Source organism: Podarcis vaucheri (assembly GCF_965113315.1).
Source record: "Podarcis vaucheri genome assembly, chromosome: 1".
Taxonomy (NCBI): Eukaryota; Metazoa; Chordata; class Lepidosauria; order Squamata; family Lacertidae; genus Podarcis; species Podarcis vaucheri.
The window spans coordinates 2492902-2516209 of NC_138759.1; the positions used below are offsets into that span (position 1 = coordinate 2492902).

A 23308-nucleotide genomic window follows, 5' to 3' on the forward strand; every position below is an offset into this window, starting at 1 on the left:
CTTGCGAGGCACCACTGTACAGAAGATTTCAGGAAGGGCTTCCTTCTCCACGATTACAATTACGATTACGATATCTTTATTGTCATTGCCCCTTGCAGAACAATGAAATTGAAAAACTACATAAAACTACATAAATCTACCACAAAACTACATAAAACTACTACAAAACTACGTACTATGTACAAACTACCCTCTGCAAGACATCCTTGGAGCCAATGTAGGTCTTTCAAGACTGGTGTTATATGGTCTCGGTGGCCACTCCCAGTCACCAGTCTAGCTGCCGCATACTGGATTAGTTGTAGTTTCCGGGTCACCTTCAAAGGTAGCCCCACGTAGAGCGCATTGCAGTAGTCCAAGCGGGAGATAACCAGAGCATGCACCACTCTGGCGAGACAGTCCGCGGGCAGGTAGGGTCTCAGCCTGCGTACCAGATGGAGATGGTAGACAGCTGCCCTGGACACAGAATTGACCTGCGCCTCCATGGACAGCTGCGAGTCCAAAATGACTCCCAGGCTGCACACTTGGTCCTTCAGCGCACCTGTCCCACCACCAGGATCCGGGATCTATGCCATGGAGGCATGTTCTGTTTGCATTGAGGAGCCTTCAGTCTGGCAAGCCACCACCTGCAGCCTAAAGCGGTACAGTCCCAGCCCAGGATGGTTCTCTCCACGAGAACTCAGTCCTGATGACCTCGCTCATAAGTATTGCCCCATGCCAAGCGATTCCTGACCTTGGGCGTTTGCCAGGATCAGCCACGTAAGAAGATTAAGAAAACACACTCACCATGCATCTGTTAAGACTCCTTTTGTTCAAAAGCTAGTCAACTTCTTTTCTGAGCGGAGAACAGAACCATGACTAGAATTCCTTCTTTTAAAAGATAATACGACCATTTTCCCCCCCATAAGCTGATTTTGCTTTATACAATGTAGATAATTCATCCGCCACTAGGTCAAATTTCCTTTCCAGGGAAAGTATAAAACGTTCCCCATCAGCACCCTCGGGTAGAGAGAGAGAAGAGATACCGGCAAATGCTTTGCGCATGCTGAGATCTTATATATCTGCCTTATACTGAATGTCTTTCCTATGACTTTCTTCATGCTGTGTGTGACTTAAAGCTGCAGAAGATCATAGCATCAGAACTGTAGAGTTGCAAATAATCCAAAGAGTAATCTAGCGCAGCCCTGTGCAATGCAGGCCAAAAGGGTGGAATACATTTTCTTCCAGGATAGCTAGTTCCCCATATCTGAGATTCCTGCATTGTAGAGGGTTGGACTAGATGACCCTTGGGGTGCCTTTTAGCTCGACAGTTCTATGATTCTATGTGTCTATGAACTGTCATATGAAAAGGCACTCAATACACCAACGGTGTATATAACCATTATTGCTTGGTGAAATGACTAAAAGTGTATCAGCAATGTGTTGACAAAATAGTAAGGCCATTGGCTCACTTATCCACATGTGGTGGCAATGCCCCAAAGTCTTTCTGTTTGGGGGAAAGGGTCTTTCATGACGCAGGCCTTATCCTAAAGTCCTAAAATAGCACTTCTATCATATTACAGTGGTACCTCGGGTTAAGCACTTAATTCGTTCTGGAGGTCCGTTCTTAACCTAAAACTGTTCTTAACCTGAAGCACCACTTTAGCTAATGGGGCCTCCTGCTGCTGCCGTCGCACCGCCAGAGCACAATTTCTGTTCTCATCCTGAAGCAAAGTTCTTAACAGCACAGTATACTATTGCAAGGGATTGGAATTCCCTAAATGCAGGCCTGTTTGAGATCTGGAGCTCACAACTCTGGGTGCAATATTACTAGACAAACCTACAGACCCTGTCCGAGAGAGTGGCATAAACGAGAAAACCACTACTTTTCAATCTACCTGCCACAGTTTTATTCCATGTGCAACATTGGCAGAACGTGCTTATTGGTGCTCACCAACACATGACAACTTATGGAACAAGGCCTTTGTCTAGAACCAGTTAAATGCAATAAAATAAACATTTAGTGCTTTTGTTGGGCGTGGGATTGTTGAATATTGGTTGTTGCTTCTCGTATAAATAAGTGGAAACAATAAAATATTTGGACAAAATAAATGGTTGCGTTCAAACGCTAGCAAACTCTGCCGGCCACCTGCCTGGCACCCTGCCTGGTCAACCCCTCTCTTCCCTCCAGGCTCCCAGCCATGGCATTTTGACGCTCAACCACAACAGAGAAAAGAACAGCTCTGGGGCTTCCAGAAGCAGGCACTTACAGTACACGTCGACCCGGATTGATTTGATCGCTGGCGAGCCCAAGCCATTCTCCGCCTTGCAGTAGTAGCGGCCTCCTTGGTGTCTCTGGATGTTGGCGATCCGCAACGTCTCGTTGAAGACGCTGGAGTCTTGAAACCGGTCAGAGGCACTTCCTGCTGTTTTGGTCCACCTGATCTGAGCAAGCATCAAAACAGATTGTTACTTTAGCATGCCCATTTGTGTTGCGGAGCGAGGGCTGCTTTCTGAAGACACAGAAAAAGAGAGACTCTGGTGTTGCATGAACCATCGAAACCGGTCAAGGTTCAAGGGGCTACAATTAGTATACAAAACCCTTAACAACTTGGGGCCAGTTTACCTTGAGAACACCTTGCTCTGTATAAGACAACCCTGCTTAGAGAAGCTTTTAATGTTTGATGCATTACGGTATTTTAATATTTTGTTGGAAGCTGCCCAGAGTGGTTGTGGAAGCCCAGCCAGATGGGCAAGGTATAGATAATAAATTTATTATTATTATTATTATTATTATTATTATTATTATTATTATTATTACTATTTCCACTTCTGCTTTGATCTGAGGAACTGGCACCGTCACAAGTGTCACAAAACACCCATTTACATTTGTAAGAAATTGATCTCTTAGCATGGCAGGACCTAGACATCGGAACTCCCTGCCTATTGATATCAGGCCGGCAACTTCACTGTACTGTTTTCGGCACCTGCTGGAAATGTTTTTGCTTAGACAAACCTGCCTAGACATGTAGACATGTTGCTGTATGTTTAAATCTGTTTCTAGCTTACTGCTGTATAGCCTGTGGCTATGGGAGAAGGAGGACCTTTTGAGGGCATTGATGTCGTCACAAGGACTGGACAATGTCTCGATACATCATCCAATCCCATGATAATGGTTTCATAATATTCAACAAGGCGATACATCATGATGTGTGCACATGCTGTGTAAAAAAGTGTGATGCGGGGAAAACTGTGAAGCCGTAAATCACTTCTCTCATGATTTGCACCGCCTCTAGTGCCCTGGAATATTAAATGACGGTTGTAAAAATATGTGAACACATATCAGTTTTAGACCCCTAAGTAGTAGCAGTTGCCAAGACATTACCCCATTAGGTCCGTCCTTATTTCAGACATTGTGATATATTGATCTATTGTGCTGTTTAGTCGATGATATATCACAATGTTGAAAACCAGGCATCGCCCAGCCCTAGTTGTGTCCCCTCCAGGTTCTATATAGGTGTAAATAAACCAAATATATTGTGAAGACCCCACGATCTCACTGTGACTTATTCCCAAAAGGAAACACAAACTCTGGCTGAGCACCTCAAACTCCTGGAATCTCACACTGCTCAGAGATTGGGGTGGCATGCAACCATATGAAGAACCTGCTGGCAGATCCTCCAAGTGTCCCTATTTTCCAGGGACTGTCCGGGATTTACAGAAGCCGTCCCGCTTTCTGATTTGACCCTGGAATGTCCTGATTTTCCTTAGGACATCCCTATTTTCACCATAAAGAAGACTGATCATCAAAGAATTGATGCTTTTGAATTATGGTGCTGGAGGAGACTCTTGAGAGTCCCATGGACTGCAAAAGGATCAAACCTCTCCCTTCTTAAGGAAATCAGCCCTGAGTGCTCACGGGAAGGACAGATCCTGAAGCTGAGGCTCCAATACTTTGGCCACCTCATGAGAAGAGAAGACTCCCTGGGTAAGACCCTGATGTTGGGAAAGATGGAGGGCACAAGGAGAAGGGGACGAAAGAGGACGAGATGGTGGGACAGTGTTCTCAAAGCGACCAGCATGAGTTTGACCAAACTGCGGGAGGCAGTGGAAGACAGGAGTGCCTGGTGTGCTCTGGTCCAGGGGGGTCACGAAGAGTCAGACACGACTAAATGACTAAACAACAGCAATTTTCATTGGAGAAATGTTGGAAGGTATTAAGTTATCTGACTCCTGAGATGTCTGAAGGCAATCCTGAAGAGGAAAGGTTTTTTTAATGGGTTGGAAGCTGCCCAGAGTGTCTTGGGCAACCCAGTGAGATGGGCAGGGGAAATGTTGGAGGATATGCCTGCCAGATCTAGTCCAGCATCCTGTTCTCGCGATGGCCAGCCAGATGCCCTAAATGGGAAACCTGCAAGCAGAATTAGAGCACAAGAGCAATTCTCCTCTCCTGTGGTTTCCAGCAACTGATGTTCAGAAGCATCGCTCCCTCCAACCATGGAGGCAAACTATAGCCATTGTGAGTTGAGTCCAGCCCTTTTATTCCACCTAGTGTATTTTTCGCTCCATAAGACTCACTTTTTTCCTCCTAAAAATTAAGGGGAAATGTCTGTATGTCTTATGAAGCGAATGAGTGGTCCCTGGGGCCAAATTGCCCAGGGGCAAAAAGCAGAACGTGAGTTTATTTTTTTAGAAAGAGGAAAGTGGGTGTTGAGACAAAGCCACTAATGGGCAAGTGATTGGGGAATGAGATAAGGGACGCTAGAGATAAAGGAGGCTGCCTGGGAGGGGGGAGGTAAAGACAGCAAACTTGCAAGGAGAGGAGACAGGAAGACTAAAGCAATGAGGAGAGAAATTAGAAGAAAAGGAGGAGCAAAAAACTGCTCCAGCTAAGGAAAAGACACTCAGGCAAACAAGAGGGAAGGGGGTGTTGAAACAAAGCTACTGAGCAGCTGATCAGCAAGCGATCAGGAGGGAGATAAGGGATCCTAGCGATAAAGGAGGCTGCCTAGGAGGGGGGAGGTAAAAGGCCATGGATCCTCAGGATTTTTGCACTTGGTCACCCCAAATTCACCATCAGATCACAAAGCATGTCCATGGCTACAGCCTGCAGCAAAAAATTCACGCATTCCCCGGTTTCATGGGGCCACAATGGCGCAAAAACATGGTTACAAAGCACGGATCAACATGTATCCTCAAGATTTTTGCATTGGGCTACCCCAAACTCACTGTCAAATCACATATCATGGTCTGTGGCCACAGCATGAACCACAAAAATCATACATCCAGTGTTTCGTTCAGAATAATTTTTTTATTGTTTTCCTCCTCTAAAAACTAGGTACATCTTATGGTCAGGTGCGTCTTATGGAGCGAAAAATACGGTATATCCTCAGGAAGTCAAGATGGTAAACAAGTCACAATGCAAATATCAATGAACCTATATAATTCAATTGTGAAACCCCATCATAAAAAGCAATAAAATAAGAAGCACAGCAATAATGATATTCAAACTAGTATTTGTTGCTAGCCATAGATGTTCAAACATTTCTGCTAAACCTCTCATCTGCATCTAATTGTCTGTTTTCTGGAGATGTTGAAGAACACTGTCTGCAAATCACACATATTTAAGCACACACAAAAACCTTAGGGAACAGGTTTCGGAAACTGTAAAAAAACCAAAAACACACCCATTTATTTTTCAACAGAGATGAAAGCCATTTTCACAGCATCCAAGTAGAATCTGTGCACTTCAGCCAATATCCTGCCTATTTATAATATCTCAGCTAGAAGGAGATGGCGGGCAGGGGCAGGCATGAGGTTTCTTATTTATTTCATGAAATTATACGCTGATGAATTGTGGAGGGGAAACTTCAAAGCAGTTTACAAAAAAGACAAAATAAAATAAAATAAAATAAAATAAAAACCATGGAGAGACCTGGTCTGAACAAAGACATTGGATTCTTATCTCATTATACACGACTAAGCCATTTTTCACCTTCTCACCCCTTGCCTTTTCCTGTAAGACCTATTGCAGTCATTAAGAGTCGTCAACAGGCTCATCTCAGCTATCTGCCAATCTCCCATTCCCACCACCCTTCTGAGTAATACCCCTCCCCACCTTCTCACTATATAGAAGGATCTGGCAACTTCTGTTTCAGTGTATCTGAAGAAGTGTGCATGCACACGAAAGCTCATACCAAGAACTAACTTAGTTGGTCTTTAAGGTGCTACTGGAAGGATTTTTTTTATTTAAAATAAAATTGCCACTAAAAAATTTAGAGCCATAATTCAAAACTTACAAATAATAAAAATGTGATAGAACAGACTAAAAGAAATTAAAACACATAGAAACTTTCTAAGCATCTGGATTAGGTTTGTCCACCAAAAAGAATAAAGTGAAGGCGCCTGCCTGATATCATGAGGCATGAGGCAGTGAGTTCCAAAGTTCCAGTGCTGCCACACTAAAGATTGTTGCTGTTGTTGTTGTTGTTTAGTCATGTCCGACTCTTCGTGACCCCCTGGACCAGAGCACGCCAGGCACTCCTGTCTTCCACTGCCTCCTACAGTTTGGTCAAACTCATGCTGGTAGCTTCGAGAACACTGTCCCACCATCTCATCCTCTGTCGTCCCCTTCTCCTTGTGCCCTCCATCTTTCCCAACATCAGGGTCTTTTCCAGGGAGTCTTCTCTTCTCATGAGGTGGCCAAAGTCTTGGAGCCTCAGCTTCAGGATCTGTCCTTCCAGTGAGCACTCAGGGCTGATTTCCTTCAGAATGGAGAGGTTTGATCTTCTTGCAGTCCATGGGACTCTCAAGAGTCTCCTCCAACACCAGAATTCAAAAGCATCCATTCTTCGGCAATCAGCCTTCTTTATGGTCCAGCTCTCACTTCCATACATCACTACTGGGAAAACCATAGCTTGAACTATACGGACCTTTGTTGGCAAGGTGATGTCTCTGCTTTTTAAGATGCTGTCTAGGTTTGCCATTGCTTTTCTCCCAAGTAGCAGGCATCTTTTAATTTCGTGACTGCTGTCACCATTACGTTCTTACAAATGCAATGAAGGTATTACGTGGCAGCTGTAAAAGTGCCAATTCCGCTGACTGAAGCAGCTGAGAGGGCACATGTCGGGTAAGGAGGTCTTGCAGGTAAACTGGTCTCAAGTTCTTAAGGGCTTGGTATACTAATAGTAAAGCCTTGAACTCAGCCCAGTAGCAAATCAGCAACCATAGTAGATCTCTGAGCACAGGTGTTACAATTGTTTATTTTTATTTACTATATTTTAAAAGATTCTTTATTACAAAACCATTTACACAGAACGTAAACAAAACAAAAAAACAACAACATAGACAATGACTAACAACACCTCATTTGACATTACATACCCTTTAACTTCTGATTCACCTCATTGTGCTTTTTATACCTTATACTAGTCTATGCACACTTCATTTTTATGATTCTTTTCAGTTAATTATCAGGAAAAATGTTACTTTATGATTTCCTTGAACTTCAAGATTCAATCCAAATCTGTCTGGAGATTTGTGTTATTACAGTGCTTTTTAAGACATTAAGATGTTTGAAGACGGCTGTCTTGTCACCTACTCATAACAGTAGGCAGTCTGCCGTTTCACAAATCCCACCCATCTTGAAAAACCAACGAGCCCAAGAAGATCATGTCTACGTGCAACAATAGCTCTGCCATCTTGGAAACGGGCGGCACGCTCTTGACTTAGAAAGTGGTGCATTTTGCTGCAGGGTTTCTGGTCAATGTCTGCTCCAAAATGCCGTTCCAAATGCAATGGGAGGCACTGCCAATGTCTTTCCAGAGCTTTTCAGAGCTTGGAGTGGCAGCTGCCCCCATCCGTGCCACACTCGACAAGACAAGCACCATCTGTCAGTCCGTCTAAAACCAAACAGATGTGTTCTGTCAAGAAAACTCAACATACACGCGAGACAGCCAACCTTAGCACAGATATATCCCCCCCCCCCCATCTCAGACTGTCAGCATTTTTCTATTATTAAACTCCTGGCAATGAGGAGCTTTAAATCATTTGTACAAGGAATGTGCCACTGGATAAATGCATGATCGGAGGTCAAATTGATTGTTTTCTCCCTTCCCCTTCCTGCTTTCACATTAGAAAATGCATCCTTCATTGCATTATTTCACGGGAGCCAGAATTTGGAATCATCATTGCGCCTTTTGAGATTAGCAAGCAAAGAAGGATGGAGCGAATCATATGGCATTTGATTTATATTTCTTTTTTAATAAAATGTCCAAATGGAAGAAATGGGAAATGCATTCCAACTGGATGTTGGAGCTAACTTAAAATGTATATAAAAAGAAGAGAGGAAGAGCACCAGTCATGATGGGCAATGGTGTAATGGGGGGCAAGGGGGGCCGTGGCCCCGGGTGCAGAATACTGGGGGGGTGCAACCAGGCACCCCCACGCAGGTGCCAACTTCTGTGGGAATCCCCACCCTGGCAGAGCAGCCTAGGTCCACAGTGAGTGGGTGCAGATGGAGACAGGCAAGGGGCAACCGCAGCACGGAAGAGCCCAGTGCTCCTTTCTGTGGGCATTAGGGGGGTTTTGCCCCCCAAGGGCCGTGTTGGCCAGCCAGGCTCCCCACTGTATAGGTAGGCAGGCAGCGCAGCGTGGCCTCGCTTGGCTCCAGTGGGGAGGAGCACAGGCAGCGTCCGTGGCTTGCCTGCCCCGGGCACTGGCAACCCACAATACGCCACTGACAATGGGAAGATCAGGAGTTGCCTTGAATCAAACTACTGTTGCATTGAGCCCAGTGTTGTCCACTCTATCATGACCTGTTTTGGCTCTCCAGAGTTTTGCAGAGACATCCCTTCCCTTTGCCAGAAATGCCATGGACTGAACCTGTGACCTCTGCATGAAAAGTAGCCCCTCTACCACTGAGCCTTTGGATGGTACCATGTCCTGGTCCACATGCCACACAAGCCACTGAAGAGCTCCAGCTCCAGATGATTGCTGAGGTCCCACCAGAAAAAGCTCCTCTTGTGCAACACACATGGTCTCCTTTGCAGAACACAGAAGTTTGAACTCCACGACGAATCCCTGCAGCTACTTCTGATTCATTCCTACAGTTTGCCAGGCACTATTCCCCATTAAATGCGAAGATGTAGCTTCTGCCGTGAGCCTTGTAAAGGAGGAGAATGATGAAATATCACCGTCTCCTATTGAACTTTTGCAAATTGCCACGTCTGCGCTCCACTTCCGCGGCCTGAAACAGCAGGCTGCTTAGCTTGCGAGGCACCAAAGACTCCCATTTAGCATATTTTGCTTGGAAAAGAGAGGATTGTTTGCTAATGCTGATAGGCTGACACCCGCAGCCCGCTTCGTAACAGAGAAGAACATCTAGGAAGGGAAGAGGCCCCGGCACACCTTGCCCGTGTGGCAAATTACAGGTTTTACTGTAGACCCATTTGTAAATACTTGCAGGAGGCGGATGTAAATTTTTATTGTGCGGCAGGAAGAAACTTACTGGCCACCCACAGAGTCTGGAAAAATGTATAGGATGCAGCTCTTCATTTGAAAGAAGGCAGCAGAGTGATGAATATGCAAGGCCAGGATGGAAACCTGCCTTCGTACCTTATTTCATATGCTAATAGCTGTGAGATGCAGAGAAAAGAAGCCTTGGCCATCTACAGCTTAGAACAAAAAAATGGGAATATCAAATAGTTTGCAAGATAATCACCTGAGAGCAAGTCCCACAGTTGATAATAATGATAGTTTAAAGTAAAAGCCGGCATGATAGAAGGTTGCATGGAGAAGGGGGAGAGGGAAAGGTTTTTCTCCCTCTTCCATAACACTAGAATTTGTGGACATGCAATGAAGGTGAAGGTTGGAAGAGGCAGGACTTCAAGCAGTGGGAGAACTACCGTATTTTTCGGTCCATAAGATGCACTTTTTTCCTCCTAAAAAGTAAGGGGAAATGTCTGTGTGTCTTATGGAGTGAATGTGTGGTCCCTGGAGCCGAATTTTTGCCCAGGGGCAAAAAGCGGATCATGCTCTCTTTTTTGAAAGAGGGAAATGGGTGTTGAAACAAAGCCGCTGACGGGCAAGCGGTCGGGAGCAAGATAAGGGATGCTAGCAATAAAGGAGGCTGCCTGGGAGCAGGGAGGTAAAGACAGCAAACTTGCAAGGAGAGGAGACAGGAAGACTAAAGCAATGAGGAGAGAAATTAGAAGAAAAGGAGGAGCAAAAAACTGCTCCAGCTAAGGAAAGACACTAAGGCAAACAAGAGGGAAGGGGGTGTTGAAAGGAAGCAGCTGATTGGTGGGATCAGAAGAAAGATAAGGGACGCTAGCGGAGGCTGCCTGGGAGGGGGGAGGTAAAAGCCCATGGATCCTCAGGATTTTTGCATTGGGTCACCCCAAATTCACCATCAGATCACATAGCATGTCCATGGCTACAGCCTGCACCAAAAAAATCACGCACCCACTGCTGCGTGGGGCCGCAATAGCGCAAAAACGTGGCTACAGAGCACGGATCCACATGCAACCTCAGGATTTTTGAATTGGATCACCCCAAATTCACCGTCAAATCACATGTCTGTGGCCACAGCATGAACCACAAAAATCATACATCCACTGTTTCGTTCAGAATATATTTTTTTCCTTATTTTCCTCTAAAAACTACCGTATTTTTTGCTCTATAAGACTCACTTTTTCCCTCCTAAAAAGTAAGGGGAAATGTGTGTGCGTCTTATGGAGTGAATGCAGGCTGCGCAGCTATCACAGAAGCCAGAACAGCAAGAGGGACTGCTGCTTTCACTGCGCAGTGATCCCTCTTGCTGTTCTGGCTTCTGAGATTCAGAATATTTTTTTTCTTGTTTTCCTCCTCCAAAAACTAGGTGCGTCTTGTGGTCTGGTGCGTCTTATAGAGCGAAAAATACGGTAGGTGTGTCTTATGGTCAGGTGCATCTTATGGAGCGAAAAATACGGTGACTCCAACAGTCAGCAGGGCTGACCGCCAACCTGGTTGGCTTTGAAAGAGGATTAGGCAAATTTGTGGAGGAGAGGACTATTGGTGGCTCCTGGCCAACATGGCTCTGTTCTCCCTCCACAGTCAGAGGCAGCAAAGCTCCTGAAGACCAGTTGCTGGAAACCACAAGAGAGGCCTCTTGCGATGTTGTGCTTGTGAACTTCACACTGGCATTTGGTTGACCCCTGTGAGAAGAGGATGCTGGCCAGGGCCATAATAAATACCCACCCTGGACCCTCTCTCCTGAGACCCTCCGTCAAACTCTCCCATGGATCAGCGAGGGGGAAAGCAAGGAACCTTTTCTTCATAGATATATGGAAACACAACCCAGGGACTTCTTCGTCTGAGGTTCTGCAGGAGGAGATTCCCTCTGACCTTCTTCCCTGCAAGAGATGAAGCATCTCTCTTTCCTGTCTAGCTCCACATCCTCCAGGCCTTATCATCCAAAGGTTTGGCACTTAATATTGAGACGTTTCCTTCTGCTGTGCCTTAGGGCTCAGCTCTTCTTATAGCTTAACACACCGAGGAAGTATTTGGCTACCTGAAAGGCCTTCAAAGCAATTGTGCACAGCAATAACCCTCTGCTGCCCTGAGGTGAATGGAGCTTCAACTGCTCAGAACAAGGCAACTGAAGCGGAACAGGATCCTGGCACCTGATGAGCTTTCGGTGTCCATTCGCACACAGGGGGTGGATATTTGAGCTCCTTCAGACCTCCTGATCTGCCCCTTGTTCTAGGCAATGTGAATCCAGGAATGAGTCAATCAACATCCTGTCTTCCTAAAGAGACTTTGCAAACCCTTTTAAGAACAGAAGAGGAGCCCGCTGTGGATCAGGCCTATTATGGAACCTTCACTAGAGGCTTTTAAGCAGAGGTTTGGGTGGTCATCTGTCAAGGATGCTTCAGCTGTGTGATGGACTCAGGCTTGGACTCGGAACCAGAGGAGTCTCAGTGTGCACCGGACCCTTTGCCTCAGGAGGCATCTGAACCAAGTCTGGGGCCTGATCCTGAAGAGTCCCAGTCTGCACAGGTTCCCCTGCAACAAGCACCAGCTGGGCCGAATCAGGGGCCTCATCCTGCCCTGGCTCCAGATGCGGGGATGATCTTGTTGCCTCCAGCTGGGCCATCACTTACAGCTGCTCCACTACCAGTTGGGTCAGGGGAGGCTGAGGCGGCCTCTGGGTCTAGTAGCCCACCGATGTCTCCTGAGCTGCAGAGACTGAGGTCTGAGAGAAGGAGAGACCTGAGTACTCGCAGGAGGAGTGCTCGCCTTCGGGTGAGACAGGGAGGTGGGTCGCCGGGGGATTAGGATCGGCCGTTACCCCATCAGAGATAAAAAGCTGTCGGACCCCTCCCCAGGTTGCGGGAGCAACATTGCTGTATGCTAGATCCTGTCTGAGATCCTGCACCTGTCCTTGCCTGGTTTCCTGCCTCGTGTCCTGCCTTGGCCCTGTTGGACTGACTCCCAGCAGAACCTTTGGGTTCTGGACCGGTCCTGGACCGCGTTTCACGGGTTACCCCCAGGCCCAGAACAAGCTGTGATTCCTGCACAGCAGGGGGTTGGACTAGATGACCCTTGGTATCCCTTCCAGCTCTGCAATTCTATGACTCTATGACAAGAGCACGCTCCCCTCCTTCATTTTCCATCGACTGGGGTTCATAAGCATTGTTGCTTCCTACTTTGGAGCCAGAGCAGGGCCACCCTGCTTCGTCACCACTGAGAACTCTCTCCTCCATGAATTTGCCCAATACTATTTTAAAGCCACCCAGTGGCCACCACTGCCTCAAGTGGGAGGGAGTTCCACAGTTTAACTATGTGCCACATCAAGGAGGACTTTCTGGGAGTCTGTCCCGAATCTTCCGACATTCAGTTTGGTTGGACGACTGCGAGTTGTAGTGTTAAAGCCCAGTACTTCCAGACATGATTAACTTTCTCTGATAGCTGAAGTATCTGTGGCTAAGCAGCTTAATTTAATTAGATCATCTGCTCCAGATCATCTGCTTGACAGTATGGTGCAAACCATTGACGCGCCAGCCCTCTTGGGAGAGAGACTACAGGCTCTCCTTCATTAGACGCCATCGCCTAATGATCCAAACAAGGTGCAGAGACTAAGCAGGCTGGACTTCTGAGCTCAGGTCAGATGTTGGGATGCGACCATGTGCCAAAGTATGTCTGACATCTCCCTGCAGGCTGCATCTCTCACAGTGATGGATAACTTGGTGTGGCTCCTTTAGCCTCTGCAGATGTTCCCCTTTGATTCACACAGCTTTGCCCAATCTCCTTTCCCAGCAGTTAAGTAGCAAATCGGGAAGAACAAGACGCACGGGAGGAGAACCACAAATTCATTTATTACTGATTGCACCAAATATCAAAAACATTGATTTTGTTTGCTTCCTGCTCGCTTCCTTTCATGGAGTTCAACGCCAATGTCTTTAAAGGAGGATTAGACAACTTATTGGAGGAGAGTTACCAGGTGGAACAATAGATCTGGCTTTTCATCAAAAGGTCGGTAGTTCAAGCCTTCCCAGGGATGGCTGTGGACAGGATTCCTGCATCGCAGGGGTTTGGACTAGATAATCCTTAGGTTAACTTTCAACTCTACAGTTCTATGATTGGGCTATGAGTGGCTGCTGACCATGATGGCTATGTTCTAACAAGCTACGCTGATCCTTTCAAACTTCCTGCTCAATCATTATGATGGCGGCTAACAGATTGAGGCTGAATCCTGACAAGACAGAAGTATAGTTTTGGGAGGACAGAGGGTGGGTGGGTGTGGAAGACTCCTTAGTTCTGAATGGGGTAACTGTGCCCCTGAAGGACCAGGTGCGCAGCCTGGGAGTCATTTTGGACTCACAGCTCTCCATGGAGGCACAGGTCAATTCTGTGTCCAGGGTGGCTGTCTACCAGCTCCATCTGGTATGCAGGATGAGACCCTACCTGCCCACACACTGTCTCTCCAGAGTGATGCATGCTCTGGTCATCTCCCGCTTGGACTACTGCAATGCGCTCTATGTGGGGCTACCTTTGAAGGTGACCCGGAAACTACAAGTAATCCAGAATGCAGCAGCTAGACTGGTGACTGGGAGTGGCTGCTGAGACCACATAACACCGGTCTTGAAAGACCTATATTGGCTCCCAGTACGTTTCTGAGCACAGTTCAAAGTGTTGGTGCTGACCTTGAAAGCCCTAAATGGCCTCGGCCTATTATTATTATTATTATTATTATTATTATTATTACTACTACTACTACTACTACTACTATTACCCATGAGGTCCCTTTCAACATGGCAATTGTATGATCCCAATATTGGAGGTTAAAAAGGGGACAGAGTACCACTCTATTCTGCCTTGTCCTGGCCACCTAATCTGGATTCCTGTGTCCAGTTATGAGTGCCACAATTTAAGAAGGATGTTGAGAAGCTGGAACGTGTACAGAGGAGGGCAGCTAAGATGATCAAGGGTCTGGAAACCAAGCCTGATGAGGAATGGTTGAGGGAGTTGGGCATGTTTAGCCTGGAAAAGAGGAGGCTGAGAGGAGATATGATAGCCATCTTCAAAAATCTGAAGGGCTGTCACATGGAAGATGGAGAAAGCTTGTTTTCCCCTGTTCTGGAGGGTTGTTACAAGAAAGGAGTTCCAGCTCTACAATTCTATGATTCCGAATTATAGACATGCCTGTGGATTTTGTTTCCTTTTCCTTTTAAATTGAGTGGGGGGGGCAAAGGTTTTGTGGATGTGTGTGTCTGTTTGGAATTGCTTTTTGGAAGTTGAACCCTCGGCAGTTCTTTGGCACAAATAAAGGGGTAGCGAAATGCTTGCATTCAAAATGAGAGGCTTAAAAAGCCCCCGGGCAAGTTAATGGCTGCATTATGCAGAAAAGAAGGTATGCTGTTAAAAGTAAAATTGCTGGAGCCGTCTTATGAGAAGAGCATTCTGGAAATCGCCATCATAACAGATCCGAGTAAATGTGTCATTATCGCGAAGGCAAGGAAGAGGGGATGCTGTAAAGGCATCTCTTTTGGGGGCTCACCCACCAAGTGATCAAAGGCAGCCATTAATCCCCCTAATTTGTTCCTCTGGGATGTGAAGAGGTTTTTATCGCTTCACATTTAGCACTTTTCATATGAAATAATCAATACTAATTCTATGATTAAATAATTCCTTTGAATGGCTGTTTTATTTATTTTGTATTTTTGTCAATGCAGGCAGGGGAAACAACCTTTTCCCTTCTTGCTTTCAAAATACAGCAGATAGATTCTTTCTCCTTAATGGATCAGGACTTCCCAGGACAACTTCCAGATATATTTTTATTAACGTGACTAGTGAATGTTTGCTTACTCGCTTACCTACTTATTTATTACCTGCCCTTCTCACCAAATCATAGAATAGAATCATAGAATCATAGAATCATAGAGTTGGAAGAGACCACAAGGGCCATCGAGTCCAACCCCCTGCCAAGCAGGAAACACCATCAGAGCACTCCTGACATATGGTTGTCAAGCCTCTGCTTAAAGACCTCCAAAGTAGGAGACTCCACCACACTCCTTGGCAGCAAATTCCACTGTCGAACAGCTCTTACTGTCAGGAAGTTCTTCCTAATGTTTAGGTGGAATCTTCTTTCTTGTAGTTTGGATCCATTGCTCCGTGTCCGCTTCTCTGGAGCAGTAGAAAACAACCTTTCTCCCTCCTCTATGTGACATCCTTTTATATATTTGAACATGGCTATCATATCACCCCTTAACCTCCTCTTCTCCAGGCTAAACATGCCCAGCTCCCTTAGCCGTTCCTCATAAGGCATCGTTTCCAGGCCTTTGACCATTTTGGTTGCCCTCTTCTGGACACGTTCCAGTTTGTCAGTGTCCTTCTTGAATTGTGGTGCCCAGAACTGGACACAGTACTCCAGGTGTGGTCTGACCAGAGCAGAATACAGTGGCACTATTACTTCCCTTGATCTAGATGCTATACTCCTATTGATGCAGCCCAGAATTGCATTGGCTTTTTTAGCTGCCGCGTCACACTGTTGGCTCATGTCAAGTTTGTGGTCAACCAAGACTCCTAGATCCTTTTCACATGTACTGCTCTCAAGCCAGGTGTCACCCATCTTGTATTTGTGCCTCTCATTTTTTTTGCCCAAGTGCAATACTTTACATTTCTCCTTGTTAAAATTCATCTTGTTTGTTTCTGCCCAGTTCTCTAATCTGTCAAGGTCGTTTTGAAGTGTGATCCTGTCCTCTGGGGTGTTAGCCACCCCTCCCAGTTTGGTGTCATCTGCAAATTTGATCAGGATGCCCTTGAGTCCATCATCCAAGTCGTTGATAAAGATGTTGAATAAGACCGGGCCCAAGACAGAACCCTGTGGCACCCCACTAGTCACTCTTCTCCAGGATGAAGAGGAACCATTGATGAGCACCCTTTGGGTTCGGTCAGTCAGCCAGTTACAAATCCACTGAGTGGTAGCATAGTCAAGACCGCATTTTACCAGCTTCTTTACAAGAATATCATGGGGCACCTTGTCAAATGCTTTGCTGAAATCAAGGTAGGCTACATCCACTGCGTTCCCTTCATCTACCAGGCTTGTAATTCTGTCAAAAAACGAGATCAGGTTAGTCTGACATGACTTATTTTTCAGAAATCCATGCTGACTATTGGTGATCACAGCATTCCTTTCTAGGTGCTCACAGACTGTTTGCTTAATGATCTGCTCCAGAATCTTCCCTGCTATTGATGTCAGACTGAATGGACGGTAATTATTTGGGTCCTCTCTTTTCCCCTTTTTGAAAATAGGAACAACATTTGCCCTCCTCCAGTCTGCCGGGACTTCGCCTGTTCTCCAGGAATTCTCAAAGATGACTGCCAGTGGTTCTGAGATCACATCTGCCAGTTCTTTTAATACTCTTGGATGCAGTTCATCTGGCCCTGGAGACTTGAATACATCTAATCTAGCCAAATATTCTTGTACTATCTCCTTAGTTATTCTGGGCTGTGTTTCCTTTGCTGAATCATTTGCTTCAAATTCTTCAGGTCGGGCATTGTCTTCTTTATCGGAGAAGACTGAGGCAAAGAAGGCATTGAGGAGTTCAGCCCTTTCTGTGTCCCCTGTTTGCATTTCACCATCTTCTCCTCTGAGTGACCCCACTGTTTCTTTGTTCTTCCTTTTGCTACGAACATACCCATAAAAGCCTTTTTTGTTGCTTTTAACCTCTCTAGCAAGCCTGAGTTCATTCTGTGCTTTAGCTTTTCTGACTTTGTGTCTACACGTGCTGGCTATTTGTTTGAATTCCTCTTTGGTGGTTTCCCCCCTTTTCCATTTTTTGTACACATCCTTTTTTAATCTTAATTCAGTTAAAAGTTCTTTAGATAGCCACCCTGGTTTCTTTAGGCACCTTCCATGTTTTCGTCTCATTGGTATTGCCTGACGTTGTGCTTTTACTATCTCCGTCTTAACAAACTCCCAGCCATCATGAACTCCCTTTCCTTTTAGTATTGCTGTCCATGGGATCTCACCCAGCACTTCCCTAAGTTTTATGAAGTCGGCTTTCTTAAAGTCAAGAAATTGAGTCCTAGTATGCTTGGCTGCTCCTTTCCGCTGTATAGTAAACTTCAGAAGAGCATGATCACTCGCGCCTAATGATCCTTCCACATCTACCCCACTAACCAGGTCATCAACATTGGTTAGGACCAGATCTAAAATGGCTGTTCCTCTTGTTGCTTCTCCCACTTTCTGGACAATGAAGTTGTCTGCAAGGCCAGTGAGGAATCTGTTTGACCTTATGCTCTTGGCTGAGTTTGACGTCCAACAAATATCCGGGTAATTGAAGTCCCCCATTACTACTATCTCCCTTCCTTTTGCATGCTTGGCCATCTGTTCCAGGAAGGCATCATCTATGTCCTCCGTTTGGCTTGGGGATCTATAGTAAACTCCCACAATGAGGTCTCTGTTATTCTTCTCTCCCTTAATTTTGACCCAAATGCTCTCACTTTGGCTTTGAGGTTCTAAATCTTGGATCTCTTCACAGGTATACACATCCTTGACATATAACGCCACTCCTCCTCCTTTTTTGTCTGGTCTGTTTCTCTGAAATAGATTGTATCCCCCCATTATTACATTCCAATCGTGGGACTTATCCCACCAGGTTTCAGTGATGCCTATTATGTCATATTTAGTTTGCTGTACCAAGAGCTCAAGCTCATCTTGTTTATTTCCCATGCTTTGCGCATTAGTGTACAGACATTGAAGTCCATTAATCATTCCCCCGTGTCTCTTATTTAAGGATTTTTTCCTCCCTCCACTAGGTCCGCGTGCTGTTTGCTCCATTTGGGCTATGACATTTGGATGATCATCTTCATTAATTGATAGACTCCTACCTTCAGGAGCACTGTCTCCCTCCCCCACATTAGTCAGTTTAAAGCCCTCCTGAGTGCGGGCTTTAAATCTCCCAGTGCGGGCTTTAAATCTCCCAGTGCGGGTCACAACATTAAAACACAATGTTGAAATCAACTACAAGCAACTTCAAGAGAACTACAAAAAAACCTACAAGATGGCTTTGCCCTACACATGCCCATGCAACCAGTTGCCGCATAATTCCTGTTACACATCTGTAAGAACTTGACTGCTTACTGTGGCCTTCACCTGAACACTGGAACTTTCTGCTGCAGATATTCATATTGTGCAGCTTGAAATGACTGGATGCATAAGAACTGACTCCGTTTGGAAATAAAACATTGTCAAGGCCCATCCGTCTAATTAAAGCTTTACTTGCAGAACTTTCTTCAAAACCAAAAAAAGGCAGTAGATGATAGTTCCAGTCAATACTTAGCACCTTAGAAGTAAAATAATAATAATAAAAAAAAAAAATCAAAAGTTCTCTTTCCTTCCAGCTTCCATTTGCCTGCAGCTTTTTCCCTGGATATCCATTTATACATCCTTCCTTCCACAAAGCCTGGGAACAAAAACTGAAGGCAACTCCCTTTCAAAATGGAGATTTGCAACCAAATACCTTTGTCACCTGATCTAAGGTTAAACACTCATGTGTTAGCTAGCAGAAAACAACAATAGTTAATTAACAACCAGTCAAAGATCTCAGAGACCATTTAGTATACTTCAGTTGAATTTTCCAATGTTAAACCTTTCAGCAACAAACAGAGGCATTTTCCATTCCAGTGTTAATTAAACAATTACACTTAGCACTTCCTGCCTATTGATATCACGTAGGTGCTGAATTCTGGTGCTGCAGAAGACTCTTGAGAGTCCCACAGACTGCAAGAAGATCAAACCTCTCCATTCTGAAGGAAATCAGCCCTGAGTGCTCACTGGAAGGACAGATCCTGAAGCTGAGGCTCCAATACTTTGGCCACCTCATGAGAAGAGAAGACTCCCTGGAAAAGACCCTGATGTTGGGAAAGATGGAGGGCACAAGGAGAAGGGGACGACAGAGGACAAGATGGTGGGACAGTGTTCTCAAAGCTACCAGCATGAGTTTGACCAAACTGTGGGAGGCAGTGGAAGGCAGGAGGGCCTGGCGTGCTCTGGTCCAGGGGGTCACGAAGAGTCGGACACGTCTAAACAACAACAACAGCTGCTGCACTGTATTCTTTTTTGACACCTGATGCTGATGCAACATTTAATTTGTTTTGGAATTTTAACTTATTGCAAGTTGTAATGTATTGCAATTTCCCCCCTGATTCTATGGTTTTATATTTTCGTAAAGCACTTTGAGATTTTTTATATATATAATGAAGCAGTGCATAGATTTTATAAAACAAACAAACAAACTTGGAACCATGCAAATAAGGTGGGTCCTAAAAACGTACACCTTGAGTGTCAAAAGGCACAGGTAGGGAGTTGTGTCTTCCATATCCCCTGGAGGTTGTACAAATAAGGTGCTGGGTGCACCTCTTTGGAGCCACCACAAAGAAGGCCCTCTCCCAAGCCATTGCCACCCCCAGCCTCTGAGGACAGAGGAGCCACCAAACCGCCCATTACACAATGACCAGGCCTCTAAATTGTACAGAGAGCCTATGGTGAGTATAGCAGGCCAGGCTAATGCTGAAATCCAGGGACAAATCTGCAGGTGGAAAACTTCATAAGCAACCTGACCTAGCCTTCCGTTCAGCCCAGGGAAATGCCCACCAAGCCTCCATAATCAGTTAAAAATGACAAAAAATTCTTATGTTAGGAAAACAATCTTCAAGAAACAGATAAAAGTTCCTGGAAGCTTTAAAGAGGGTTCCATAATTTTCTTTAGTCATCATCATCCAAACTTTTATTGGCATCACATACAAACATCCATAGTAAATCAATACAGAATTACCACCTCCCCAAACGTCACAGAACATTTGTCAAATGAAGAGAGGCAAAAAAGTCTAACGTTACATCTCTAGGTCTCCAGGGAGATCAGACGTCTGCAATGTGTTTCTGCGACAAAAAACCAAATGAAGATATTTAGCCACTAACTTGGTGAGCTCCTGATCATTCCCCAATAAAAGGAAATGTATGACCTCCAACTCTGGTTCCATTTGGGATGAAGAGTTGATCTAGAAACTGCTGGCGGAGATCAGAATATAGTTTACATTTAAGGACCATGTGAATAAGAGTTTCCAGCAGGTGGTCTTGACATGGGCAAATTCTTTAAACCTGGCCAGCGAAAATGCCCTTCTTTCTTGGGGGAAGAAACAGAAATTCAAGATAATTATCATTAGTTTCATGTGCCCAAGAAATTTGAAAGTAAAGAGGGGAACCTGTCTTCTCTGCTGCTGGGATGCAGAGTTGATCTAGAAAAGCCACTTCCGAGCTAGAGAGGATGTGGGGTTGCGGGCTTCACACCCTCTCCACATACGCGGGGGTTGGCTCCCAGGCTCCGTGCGATTGAGGGAATCCCCAGCCGCGTCACCCCCCTAGCCAGCCAATTGGCTGGCCTGGGGGGCGTGGCTTGCGCTATTTAACGTAGGTTCTCTCTCTTTTGCCACCGCAGCTCCTCCGGTTTCCCACCCTCCCGCCCTTTAGGTTTTCCTTTGGACCTTGCTATGGACCTCAGTTGGTCGCCGTTGAGGGGCCTGTTAGGAATTTTTCCACTTGGCAAATTGGCACCAGCCACTTGCTTTTTTGCCTACCTCGTAGCAAATCGTCACAACTTTCTGGGTATTGGCGGTTAGGCATTGGTATTGTTCCGTAGATGGAAGAGGGCAGGAAGCGCCATCACCTGCCCCACATATTGAAGGGTAGTCCGGTAAAGGATTCTGGGGGGTGCGGCCCTGTCTGAAGCCTATGGAGGTGAGGGCCTAGGGCACGCCCCCAAGCGGTGACCCCGGTGGAGTTCCTAGTTGATGTGCATCAGCAGGACTCCCCCTACTGGTGGTTAACCCTTCCCAGACTTCAAGCAAACAGGCCGGATAGTTGGTTAGGACCAATGCCTAAGCCACTACCACTCATCACCTGTAACAAATAAAGTTGCGGCCATTTTAGCCCATTAACCTAAATAATTGTGTCATGTGTCTTTATTTCCACCAGGGGGAGAAATTAGAAACAGAACTGTTAGAACCCAATACTAAGAATTTGTCAAGAATGTACAACTTGTTGCTGAAATGGAATACACAAGATGAAACAGTCAAGTCAGCTATGATTATGTGGGCACAAGACATTGGTCATAACATTATGTTTGCTGACTGGGAACAGTTGTGGACCACCGGTATAAAATTTATGGCATGTAATGCCTTAAGAGAGAATATTATGAAAATGATATATAGGTGGTACATGACCCCAGTCAAGCTAGCAAAAATTTACCATTTGTCTGATAATAAGTGTTGGAAATGTAAAGAAACTGAAGGTACATTCTTTCACCTTTGGTGGACGTGCCCAAAGATTAAGGTCTTCTGGGAAATGATATATAATGACATGAAAAAGGTACTTAAATGTACTTTCCCTAAGAAACCAGAGGCCTTTCTCTTGAGCATTGTCAGCCAATTGGTGTCAAAGAAAGATAGAACTTTTTTTTATGTATGCTACAACAGCAGCAAGAATACTCATCACAAAGTATTGGAAGACACAAGACCTACCCACTCTGGAATAATGGCAGATGAAGGTGATAGACTATATGGGACTGGCTGAAATGACTCGCAGAATCCGAGACCAGGGAAAAGAGACGGCGGAAGAAGATTGGATGAAATTTAAAATTTATCTTAAGAAATATTGTAAAATTAATGAGTGCTAAAATGTTGTGGTTATAAAAAATAGGGGATTACAGCTGTAAAAGATTAAGTAAAAGAAAAGAATAAGGAAAAATTAGATAAAATTAAGGGGGAGGATTTGCTGAAACAAATTTGGGAATTGGGATGCAGAAAGGGGAGGTATGGGGAAGTCGGTGAAGTAAGTTTTAAGAAAAAAAGGATTCGAAATTATACATGTTTGTTTTTGTGTGTCTATGTTTGTAATGTGTATTGTGTGTGTTTTTATAATTTGTGAAAATCCAATAAACATTTATAAAAAAAACCAAAACAAATAAAGTTGTGGCCATTTTAGCCCATTAACCTAAATAATTGTGTCACGTGTCTTTATTTCCACCAGGGGGAGGTGGGAACTCGCCACGCAACTGCTGGTGGAGATCAGCATATAGTTTACATTTAAAGACCATATGAATAAAAGTTTCCAGCAGGTGGTCTTGACATGGGCAAATTCTTTCTCCTTCCACCATTCCAGAGAACCTGCTCCAAAGGAGCCTTGATGGGTTTGAATTAAACTTGGCCAACAAAAATTCCCTTCTTTCTTGGGGGATAACCAGAAATCCAAGATAATTATCATTAGTTTCATGTGCCCAGGAAAGTTGAAAGTAAAGAGGGGAACATGTTTTCTCTGCTGCTGCTGTTCATTCCTGGCATTCAGTGTCCCACAAAATTTTCTTTAGTGTGCAGGAGTGGCACTCTAGGTTTGACTGGTGTCAGCTGGAGGTGCAAATAAAGGGAGGAATTTGCAGGCTGCAATTTCTGCAAGAGGAAAGCACACACACACGCTGTCAGCACGGACGCTGACAACAAGGTTGGAAGTAAGACAATGTGTGCTGCTGATACTATGAGTTTTGCTGTGTCAGGATTGTTGATTACTGGACTGAGATTATACCGCGCAGGAGAGATAAAGAAGGAATGTTAATAGTTTGTATATAATGGTAACAGAAATGCTCGTGCAACCAGTCAAGCAATAAAGAAGCTCTTGACTGAGAATTTGAGTATGACTCCTGTTCTTGTCCTCTGCCTCCAGGGAAAACTCTGCTACAAACCGTAAGAAGTGGTTTTACCGAGGTGCCACCACACAAGCAGAAAAGCACAGTGGAAG

The 23308-nt window shown here is 45.1% G+C and overlaps 1 protein-coding gene across 2 annotated transcripts in view; it reads right to left on the reverse strand.

Annotated features, from left to right (window-relative positions):
• Positions 1–23308, reverse strand: part of MDGA2 (MAM domain containing glycosylphosphatidylinositol anchor 2) — a 413027-nt gene that overhangs the window by 193530 nt on the left and 196189 nt on the right. For both annotated transcript variants that reach the window (XM_082229872.1, XM_082229871.1), the window contains exon 3: positions 2247–2421. In XM_082229872.1, coding sequence (XP_082085998.1) covers positions 2247–2421 — 175 coding nt within the window. The remainder of the gene's footprint in view (positions 1–2246; positions 2422–23308) is intronic.